The sequence below is a fragment of the Manacus vitellinus genome, unplaced genomic scaffold (assembly GCF_001715985.3).
Source record: "Manacus vitellinus isolate BGI_N305 unplaced genomic scaffold, ASM171598v3 scaffold_91_pilon, whole genome shotgun sequence".
NCBI lineage: Eukaryota > Metazoa > Chordata > Aves > Passeriformes > Pipridae > Manacus > Manacus vitellinus.
Window position 1 is genome coordinate 700,176 of NW_021940873.1, and position 11,783 is coordinate 711,958.

At 40.6% G+C, this 11,783-nt stretch overlaps 1 protein-coding gene across 1 annotated transcript; it reads right to left on the reverse strand.

The window, feature by feature from the left end:
* Nucleotides 1-1,412: 1,412 nt before the first annotated feature.
* LOC103761826 (haloacid dehalogenase-like hydrolase domain-containing 5) lies at nt 1,413-11,410 on the reverse strand. Its single transcript, XM_029965205.1, has 8 exons — nt 11,315-11,410; nt 9,628-9,837; nt 8,731-8,843; nt 7,711-7,804; nt 6,439-6,472; nt 5,400-5,574; nt 4,200-4,388; nt 1,413-3,405 (listed from the first exon to the last, which is right to left on the reverse strand). The coding sequence occupies exons 1-8, from the start codon at nt 11,408-11,410 to the stop codon at nt 3,009-3,011; spliced, it is 1,308 nt and encodes a 435-aa protein (XP_029821065.1). The 3' UTR covers nt 1,413-3,008.
* Between the last annotated feature and the right edge of the window lie 373 nt (nt 11,411-11,783).

Genomic DNA, 11,783 nt, shown 5'->3' on the forward strand with positions numbered 1-11,783 from the left:
CGGCCCCTCAGAGCAGTTCCAGCCCTTCGCTTCCCGCATAAACTCAGTTCTTACCGAGCAGTTTATGGAAAGAAATAATTTACTACAAACCACTGCAACAGATTACCGTGAATTACTCACATCTTTAAGACAAGCTGCCTGGATATGACCCCTAACTAAAAAAACCTACATTTTAAAAAGATTATCCCATAACACATCAACAGGTGTACACTGATTTTATAAATGTAGAATGTACTACAAACAGATTATTCCTTTCATAACAAGTATTGAATTTTGACATGATTAATTTGAAATGCAACTTGGGGGTTTTTTTTATGTCAAAGAGGAGGTATCTGAAAATTTGTTTTTCTTAAAATTTCTCATACATTCCTCAGTACAATACCTTCAATTGAAAAAGATTTCTAAAGAAAAATCTGTGTTACTGAAGACAATACATGACTGTAGTTTAAAATCCTCTACCTTTTGTATTAGCCAAAATAATTACAGGATGTATTTTCAAAGGTTGGGTTTGAGATGTTTTTTGTTTTTAACAGAACAAAAGGTATCAAGAATAAACACACTACTCACAAAGCACAAGCCATACTTACAAGAAACTTCTGCAAGATCCTCAGAAGTGTTTTTAAAAGTGATTTCAGTGATCGCCTTCTGCGCATCCTGGTCACTTTAGGTGTTTCAATAGAACAATTTAAACTTGAAAGAAGTATTGTAACATCCAGTAGCTCCCCTGTGTTCTGACTGAAATGCACTGAACAGAACATGTGGGAAACACTCTCTGTTTCAAAGAGGTAAATGTCAAAACTGAAATAAATGTTAAAGAAGGTTAAGTGAAAATCCAAGTAAGAAGACAGTCAAGGAAAGGAGAGAAAATGTTAAGACAGGGTCTTACTCTTTTCCTTACCTAAGATAATATGAATTCATCTCACTCTTAGCTGAATAATTGCAAAGAACATTATACTAAGCTCAGTTTTACTTAAGAACTCCGAAAAAATCCACCTTTTCAATACTACAGATTGAGATTTCTTCTAAGTATTTCCACATCTTAGCTTGTTACTAACGAAGAATCACTACATTTCATTTTAAACTACCATGGCAGGAAATGTTAGAAATTACAGTGGTAGTTCTGATGCACTGTTTTATGGTACTTTTTTTCAATGACAACTCACTATACTTCAAATCCTTGCTTAAAAAATTATTTTTCAGGACACGTCACCAAAATCTTTGCCAAGCCTCCTGGTATAACACAAGTTATGCTACACTGACATTTCTCTTGTTTTATAGCAATACCCATATATATTAATCTATCTTGTCTATCACCTGTGGCAACAACTGCCTATTTCTTTTTGTGGTGATCCAGCTGCAGATCCTTCACTCCTGCGGCTCAGTCATACCTTCATACAAACAATCACATTAAAGACATTTCCAACATTTTTATTCCTCGCTTCACCGATTCTCGTACTAGTTAGAGGTCTGCAACATGCTTTAGTACTGAAACAATACAACTTCAAATCATCCTGACATGTTACAAAAGTACAATCATTACTCAGAAAGATTTGGCATACTTTGCAAATACTTGGTGTATTACAGAAAGTGCTAAAGAAATAGGAGATATCTGTTTATTGTACCAATGAAAAGGCAAGAATGTGCTGCTGTAAATACTTTTCCAATGAAGAAACAGGAAATAAACATTTAGAGCAGTGTTCTTAAACTGCATCCAGCAAGATACGTTGAAAGCTACTTACAAAACACTACAAGTCATAAATCAAAAATCCTGACAGTGGAGAGGGGGATTACGGTGGTTTGCAAACAGGGAAAACGCACCAAAAGGTGACTCCCATAGCAGCTGTGTTCTCTTCGTGGTGTGAGTTTTCTGATGTTGCTATTGGGATAATAAGCAGTGAAGAAGTTGGCCAGGAAGTGATTTCACCCTGTGCCACCATCTGTCTGTCAATGCTTATTAGTACAGAAATATTTTCAAAGACACGTCTTGGATGAAAACATTTAGAAGTATTTTACAAATATAACATAAATTAAATTACTTTTTTGGGTTTTTTTAAACGAACAACTATAAAATCCATGAATCAAACAACATATAACATGAACACAAAATGAAATATGTTACACTAAAGGCCAGATAATTACCACAGTGGTATGAGGCTTCAAGTAAATTATGAGGCACTTTTTGGCCAAGCAGTAGTCATTCATTCAGTGGTAAAGTCCAACTCACAGAAACACCTAAAACAAAATTGCTAAAGCTTTCTAAGATCCTCAATTCCTCCAAAAAATGTGCAGATAGAAAGGCAAAGACAGGACTGTGCTCAGTTGGAGTTCCAACACGGTGGTACCAAGTCAGCCTTCCCCAACCTCCCTAGGCAGTTCTATTAAGGCTTTACACATCAGAGAGAAGAAATAGCAACTCCAGACATATGGGAAAGCAAACAGAAAAAAAGGCAGCAGCAGAGTTATATGTGAGCAAGTCCCCAGCAGAACAGACTTGAACTCCACTCTAATTTAGGAGAGCACCCCTTACATGCAGAAGACCCAGCAGTAACACGTGTTGTGCTGTACCAGCCCATTTGAAATTGAGAGGCTGATCCCAACAAACCCTGCTGTGATACCCTGAAGATCCCACATACCTACAGGCTAAATTTTCCAGAAAACCAAAACAGATACTGTCATGGGGGAATTAAAGTACCGGTAACATGAATAGCCTACTATGAAATATTGCTATTAAAATACCTAACATAATGAAGAAGAGGACAATAAAGGGCAACTAAAGCCAAAAATTACATATTTTGAAGTACTATAAAAAGCATTATTGATATTTAATATACTTAAACATACTAATATATCTATATATACTACTAATAAGCATACCTAAGGTAAGATTGCATTAGTGTAGAAGTTAAAAAATTTTAGAAGGCAGCAGTTTGTGGTGCTATTGTAAAGCACAGCTTGTTTTTTGGGAAGAAAAGCACAGCACTGAGTGGTCCTTAAGAAATCACATCACCTCAATTAGGTGCGAAGTTCTCCAGCTGAAAGACCAGGTCTACAGCAGCATCAACATCCGGTACAATATGATCTGGTTCTACTAAACCAGGATCAAACCTAAAATCTCTGTGGCCATGGAACACGGCTCCCGTGATGCTGTCCCTGGTCTCCAAGGGCACCTCGCTGTGGGGGTTGTACACCCCAGTACAAACCAGCACAGACCTGCAGTGGGCAGCAGCTGCAGGTGCCAGCTGGTTCTCCCAGCCGTGGTCCATGTCACTGTCCTGAGAGAGTGCAGCAGAGCCTCTGCCACCGGAGACCTGGGCCTGAACGCGCGAGCTGGAGCCTTTCCGGGAGTTCTCTTCAAGGCAGCGGTTGTAAAGGTTGGCACCATAGACATCCGTCATGAGGTTGTCTCTGCAAACAGAAGGAAGCTCGCTCAGCAGGGCAGGCCTACCTGTCACATGTCCATGTATGAGAGACGTTGGTACAGTTTCAGTTTACTGTTTAATTTATACTTTAACAACTTCATGGGGAGTTATGCACAGGGAGAATCCATATCCCACAGCTATTTTACTACACCATTGTCACTGAGGGTGACATGATACAAATGAGTCACTCTCCAGGCTGAAACTACAGATTGGAGCAGGGGGAGGGAAAATCAAGGATAGGTATGAACAGTGCATGAATGAGCTTATTGTATTTCCAAACATCTTGGAGCTTCTGGAACAGTCTTTTATACAATACAGCTTTATCCCTTTCTATGAAAAGGATTCTATGATGTGACAGCACAGGCAGTAGCACATGACCAAGCTTAATGACCTCACAGATAAATTCAAGCTCTACATTCTCTAACAACTGTCATTTACTGAAAGCCAGTTGGTGTTATACCAGTAAACCTAATAAAACAAGTACCCAGGTGAATCCTTTTTCTTAGATTTACATAGCCTATGACAGAAATAAATAATTAAATAAATAATTTGGAGAAATCTTAGTTCCATATAAACCCCTTTTTGTGCTTCTACAGAAATTGCACATAAGAACAAAGTGCTATTAATTCTTAAGATTAGAAACAGAAAAGATACACCACAGCACCAAGACCATTGGGTGGTCCCAGTGGTGTGAGAAACAAGCTGGTGAAGAGCTGGGTATTTTTCTTGGCTGGCGTTTCTGTGTAACTGGTTTCCCCTGGTCGGCTGAGCAGCCCTTACCCCACGGCGTAGAGGGTGTGGATGGGCCGGTGCCAGGGCCGGTGCAGGGCCTGGCCCCGCAGCAGCTGCTCGGCGTACTGGTATGTCAGCGGGCTGGGCTTGCCCATCAGCGCCTCGTACTTCAGCTCCCTGCCGGTGATCTTCTTGTAAATGTTCTCCAAACAAACCATGAATGTCCCGTGCCCAAACCTATGGAGATGGAAAGACAAATCAAATTAAGTATGGATAAAAAAAAACAAACTGAGGTTTTTTTAATTCATTATTTTTTTAGGAATAAATCATATCCTACAGCTATCAAATTTCCCTCATCATGCAACATTTCTGCAGCTGTTTCACTGGAAATAAAGCGCTTATTTGCCGAACAACAAAACCCCCACGTTATTGGAATGGCACAACAGATTTATCTCGTTGTAAAACTGCTCACTGTAGATGTCCTGGCTGCCTTGCTCTAGCGTGAAACTATCACACACACATGTTCTGCCAATGTGCTAATTAGAAAAAGCCTTTGCTTCCAAGGAAGGATATCTGACAAGATCTTTGACCCAGGATCGAGGCAGCAATCAAATCACAATAACAAGTTTCTATTTCAGATGATGTTCAAACTATAGACTGAGAGGAAGGGAGGGGAAACAAGACTATTAAAGAACTACCTTCTGTTGAAAGCAAAATCAAACAAAATCACTATCAGAGGTTAAGCCACCTTGTTCTGCGTGTTCTGCTGGTTTCTCTTATGTTCCTTAAGGAGCTCACTGCATTGTCCTCAGCTCAAAACCACTCACTGCTTTCAACAGCAGGGTCAGCTCTTAACCCTACCAGGAATGTAGGGTGGAAAAGAGAAATTCCAAAGGACCTAACGAAATGAAACAATTGGCCTTGATAATTTTTTCATTTTTCCCTCTGAACTGAGACTCTGAGGCCCTGAGGCAAAATCCTCTCTTTCCCCACTCTTCTGGGAGTGAGAAAACAAAAGGGTTTAGAGCTCAAAAGCAGTTTTTCTCTTGAGTAACTGTTTTCCTGGATGCAATAATGCACACAGCAATAAGGCAGCATTAGCTGAAAGTGTAGAGACTTTGCATTCAGAGCCAAGACCTTCTGTAAAGCTGCACCAGGCATTTTGTATTCAAGTGTTGACTCTGAATTTTACTGGAGAAATGAGTAAATCTCAAATATATCACAATATACATGTTATAAATTACTCACCTTGGAGACTGTGCCTCAGCTACCCACATGAGATCCATGTTACAGGCAAGCACAGGAATGTGAGGGTAGTTTTCATGGTGATAGGGATTTCCAGGATAGCCACTGGTCAGCAAAACATCTATTATCAACTGCAGGCTGGTTTCCCATCTGACTGGCTCCCCAAACAACACCACAGCTGTGAGAACCAGAATTAAAAACAGAGTCATGGAATTGCTAAGAGGGCACACAAGTGGTCTAAAGAGACTGATCAAACAGTCACATTAAGTTTAATTTAGATCTTAATATTTAATATATCACATACCCATCCATTCACAGAAAATCTCAGAAGCAACAAGACCCCACTGCAAAACCTACAGGTTTAGGAATTTGATTTTTTTTATTGACTAAGTTTCTCCAGAGCACCCCAAAATATTAACTTTTAAATTGTATTTCTAAGTCTTCCACACCTTTGTAAATTCTACGTTTACATAGAGTGTTTAAGTAATCCATCAGAGATGTTATTTTGTTCATCTTAGAACAAAATCCGAAAGTTGTTTTTAAACATTTTTCGTCTCTCCAGCAATAATCTGATATGGATTTTTTTAAATCCCAAGGTCCAGTTTCTACTTTCCCATAGTTCAGATGGGAGTGAACACAATGTGCTGAAACAAGGTGCTTCTCACACTGCAGCTCTGCAGTGACCATCCTGACTGCGTGTGAGGACTAGACCAATTATTGCTGCCCACATGTCAATTCATTGCTCAGTTTGGACAGGAAGGCACCAATAGCCCGTTAAAAGCAGATGAAAAGGAAAGGAGACCTCAGGTAGCTTTGAAACTTCAAAAACACATGGCTGAAAACTGTACACATTAAAAACCAGCTTTACCACACATGATGTATTCCAAATGAATGACAGATGTCATCAACAAGGAAATCTTATGAGTGTCTCAGACAAATTTCTGAAGTGCCCAACAATCTAAAAATAATTTCTGATTATAAAGCACAATTAAGATATTTCATCTATTAATGGATAGTTTCAAGTTAAATAAAGGTAACTGACCCTCGATCTTGGGAAGCTCCACAGCAGAGGGGGACTGCAATAAGAAAAAAGTGAAAGTTTTCTACAAGATTAAACATCTACTACTATTTTTAGCAGAACAAATTCAAATATAGCTCCCACAGCTGCCTTCTGCAGCACTGACAGGAAATACTCTCTCTGTTTTGGTTCACTCAGATGATGTCAGTTCACTCAGAAACTTGTAAATTAACTCAGAACTGATGTCAGTTCACTCAGAAACTTGTACCTCCATTGTGAAGTGAAACCTCGTGCACACAGACAGCAGACATGTCAGAGTGTTCTACATGCACCAGCCTCCTGCTTCTTCTGAACTGCCTCTGGAAAGCCTGAAAACTCCACTTGTTTGATTTACTTGTGTGTGAAAATGTGGATGTTTAATATTCTACAGGAGTAAGAGCTACAGGAGTAAGAGGCCTTTAGTATTATCAAGACATTGGTATTATAGTTTTTAAGGTGTATTTCTTTAACACTGCTAATAAAGAAAAATGCATTGTATAACATGTAATGTATTTGCTACACAACTAAGAGTTTGCACTTCATTATTTACTCTCCGTGGTGACAAACACATTAACAGGTTCCTGAGCTTCCCCACCTGCAGGGTTGAGAAGCACAGCCAAAGGTGATACACCTGAGTTTTGGATTCTGGGAGCCACAGGGAATGTCTTGGCTTCACATGGGGCAAATCCATGCCCTGACCATGCCCAGTTCACACAGGGATTTACTGTGGATGTATTCACTTCTCTTGGAAATTCGGCACAATTCAGTTGAAACCATATTGTACATACTGTAAACATTAAATATATTTGGTATAAACAAGAAAGGGAGTCCTTTGCAGGTAAATAAATTATCTGCAGAGCATTAATTTACAATTGAAGCAACCTCACAGCCTAGAACCAATACCAACACAATCCCATACTGAAGGAAAACGCTTGTGTTATCTTCCACACATCTGAAGAAGCTAATCAGCTTTCCAAGACCGATTTTGAATTAGGTATCTGTATCAGATTGTAAGTTTTCCCACAGCAGTAAGTTACAATATCGAAGACTGGGTTAAAGAATTACCACTGAGAGAAAAAAGTCTATGGATTTGTTCTTGAAAATGTTGTAATAAAACAAATAAGGAAGCAGAAATGCAAAGATAAAACACCATGTAAGAACAGCAGCATTAGCTTGGTAGTTAAATACTGACCCCTATTATAGAGAATGTCATGCAATGAGCAAATAAAGAGCTTTAAAACAAAAATATACACTCACCAGAACGTTGGGTCTTCTGTCATGGTCAACTGCATCCAAGAGCGGGTGTTTCTCCCGCAGAGTCTCAATGGTGATGGGCTGACAGAAACCAAGGCTGGAAACACCAGTTAAGGACAAAGAGCTTCTTATAGGAAAGGATTTTTAAAATCCATAACTCCATTTTAACAACTTGAACACAGGCAGTTTATCTGGTAAAGCAAATCAGCTAGGAATGAAAGCACCATCAAAGACTGACTCTTTTCTCTGTGAGACAAAAAGATGATTATCCCATTACAGACGAACAGGAGACCAAGGTTTTTCTGGTTTGTATTCAGCCTTGTAACACACTTGTCTCTTAGCCAGGCCTAATGGATTTTGACAGTTAACTGGAATGTTCCTTCAATACCTTTTTCTCATCTTTGTCTTTGAAATAGAGCTTATACTTAAAATCTGCATATACATTTTTTACAACTTATGATTTACACCAACTTCAATTAAAATCTCAATAAAGGAAGAAGTGTAGAAGGGACTAACCGGAAGCATGAGCAAAGATTATGTTTGAAACTTTGATACCACCATTATATCAACATAATTCAAGTTGTTTTGGGTAGCTAGTATAGAAGTGGCAAAAATATTCAAGTGTAATTTTACACCAGATATTGGTTACAAAGACATGCTTACAAGCAAATCTTGAGCACTGAGGTAAAAGTCAGTGTGATAAATAACAGACAGAATGTCAGGCTCTCCTCCTCAAGGGAGCACAAACCCTGTGTGCTAAAGTGTCATTTGCATATGAATTAAAAAATTCTTTCTCCTTTTTCCTCACTCAAAATAGACAGAACAAAGTGAAGCAAATACCAGCACCCCGAGCACATTCGCAACATAAATGTGACGTCACAGTAAGAACTACCATTTACTGCTTATTGCTGTATTGGAAGGGTTGAGATATTTGGTCTTCGCTTGATCCACAGGATCCCCTGACCTTGAGTAAGGAAACCACTCTGACTGAAAGTTGTTGGTTTTTATTTTTTTTAAAGATACTCTTGAGCAATATCAAGAAGTGGTCCTTGTCCAGACACCAGGACACATTTCTCATGATAACGCTTGAACATCCGCAGGGGACTGTGTGACATCATCACCTGATCTTGGGAAATCTGGTTGGGATTCAAAAACAAAACCAGTCTGTTGTTTTTGATTTTCAGGGAAGTTGTTTATACAAAGATTCAATTAACGGATGTGATAAAGTCTAGGAATTGCAAAACAATCATACAGATGTACCTAAACCCCCACATCATACAGATGTACCTAAACCCCTGTCACAACATTTTCTCTAAAGTTTCACAAGGGACCTACTGATAATATGCCAGACAAAAATACATTGCTGCATAAATACATTACAAAAAAATACATTACTGCCTTGTCATGCACAGACCCCTTTCAGCTTCCAGAATTACTCTATTCAACATGAGCACAAGGTTTCCTCTCCCAGTTTTACAGAATCACCCAATGTGGAAAACAAACAGGGAAGAAGAATTAGAACTGCTCTAGTTCCAATTGTGGGCCCTTTGTTAAACTACAGCACTGATCTAATTGTATCAGAAATCACCTTTAATTTTACTTATCCCCACTCCTTCCACAGGATAGGTATAAACCTTTAAGATCATTATCCTGGAAGGATGCTCTTATGAATCACTACCTATCATCTTTGCAGAGAAATAACTGTTAACTTTAGCTTTATCATTGGAAAAATCAGTACCTTTACCAAAGGAAATGCCATTAGCTTTGGACAGCATTTTTTACTCTCTAATACCTCCAGCAAAGCATTTCAGGGGGCTTAAGGAAAAACCAGACCTGATTAACCGAGCAGCATTTAATGGAAGATAATACATTTGACACATTCAACGTAATAATGAAATAAATGGGATTTAAGGGACTCACTGGAACTCCCAGCAGATGAGACAACTGGTCGGCTTTTTTCTGGCGAAGGCAATTCCCTGCATTGGTGACAAACACCACAGGCACCAAGAACTGTCCCTGAGAGTTCACAAGCTTTCGAAAGGCTGTTCTGGCAGCAGGAATCGGAGTCTTTCCTCGCACCAGCACCCCGTCGATGTCAAACAGGAACCCGAAGGATGGCAGTGCACTGAGCTGTCAGGAGTGGAAAACAAAGAGCACATTAGTTCTACCTGTACTTACACACGTTTGATGGAGCTTTCAGCAGCTACAGCCCAACGAGAACAGACACCTGAGAGCAAGGGATCTTTAACTCTGCACATTGTAACATGCCTTAAAGACACATTCACATGCTAAAATACCCACGGTGACACAAGGAGCACAGCTCCCTCTGCCTTATGCATACAGCCTCATGAGCTCTACCTTGCCTTACAAATAGTTCCAGAATGTTTCAGATCAAAAATGAAGTCAAAACTGATCAGAAGAGGTACAAAATACCAGCTGCTGTGCCAGTGAGTCCCACTTTTGACTGATCTGACCCCCCCTTGAACACTAGCAAAATACACAACACTCAGTATTTCAGCAGTAGGTAGGTCTTGAACTTGAGTTCTCCCTTACAAGGTTTAGATACTAAAACTGTCCCAGCTGTCACCCGCACTTTTCTGTTCCACAGTAGGTTCAATTACAGCCAGGTAAGTGCTGTGCTCTTTCCACATGGCTCCAGTTGATTCCTAGTTTTACATACAGCAGACTAATGCCTATTGGTAAAATTAACACCTCCTCGGACAAAGGTGCTGCTTGAGTCACTTAAATGTGTCCCCTTGTCTGCCTTTGAGGAAATAAGAGCTGGACTTCATGAGTTCAGGAAAATAAAATGAGGCTAAGGAGGGGTAAGAAAGATGAGCTGCTGATAAGCCCAGGGAGCAGAGACAGAGAGAGGACTATTGAGCAATGAAACTGTTAATGAATCACGTTGGAAAACGACAGAAAAAAAATTATCACTTCATTTCTCTCCCAAGCCTAAATTGGAATCCAAGACTCTTGGGATTTATGATTCCCTCTGTCATTATTTGATGAAGAGGGAAAGAGCAATTAAGCGCCGAGACGGAGCACAATGAGAACAGGCACAGAAACGACTCCAGGCACCGCAGCGGGACAGCCTTCACTATTGGAGCTGTCCCACCCAGCCCACCGTGTTCCCTATGCAGGGAGAAGGGCGTTTTGCCTATTTAAGCAGCACTTTGTTCCCCATCAATTATTCACCGGCTGCATTTTTCCTGCAGCTGGTACAGCACAGTCACCACCACCGTCACCGCTGGGAACGGAGATGCCGCTGCCTGCACAGCCGGCACGGCTCCCACTGCTGCCCCTTCCAAACCCAGCACTCCAACCGCTGCAAACCCACGAGGCTGAGCCCAGTTTAATAAAGCCAACGCTGTGAATATATCGATTATCATTGATTTACATTAGGCTGGGTTTGCTGTCCAGCTTTACACGCAAAAACTCCACCCGAAGCCTTCTCTTTCCTCCTCTATAGAATCATCAGCCTCTATTTTAAAACAAAACCCCTGCAGCCCTTGTCTCCACGTTGTCGGCACCCGTTTCAGGAATGGTATCTTAGAAAAAACCCAACTGCTGCAGAAATGCTGCTAAAAGTTGCTGCTGAATGTACAGCAGTCTCCTCAGGCTTTGGGACTGGCATCTGAAACTGCTGAAACTGGAGTGGTATCGGAATAGTTTTGCAATTGACGGGGTTCTTCACGTTCATTTTGCTATGTAAAAATAAGAGAGGTATAAACAACAGATTACAAATAGGAATTTTGCAGTGAATAACACTAGCAAAAGAAAGTATTTTGTTAAGCATACCGGGAGGAAAAAAGCAGTAAGGAAGGAACTGAGCATACATCCAGCAGGGAAATAATGAAGTCAACAGCTTTTTTTTCCTTTTGACCCTAACGAAACACTCTGCTCGGGACAGGAGAGCTCTGCCCCGCTGCACAACGAAGGGGACGGATGCAGTCGGAACGACTTTCCCTTGCTCCCACTGTACCACCACGGAGCAGTCCTTGGGACGGGAGTTCTGCCCGGCACTGCCCGGGAACCCGTCACAGCGTCCCCGGCGAGCGACGGTCCTCGCGGGC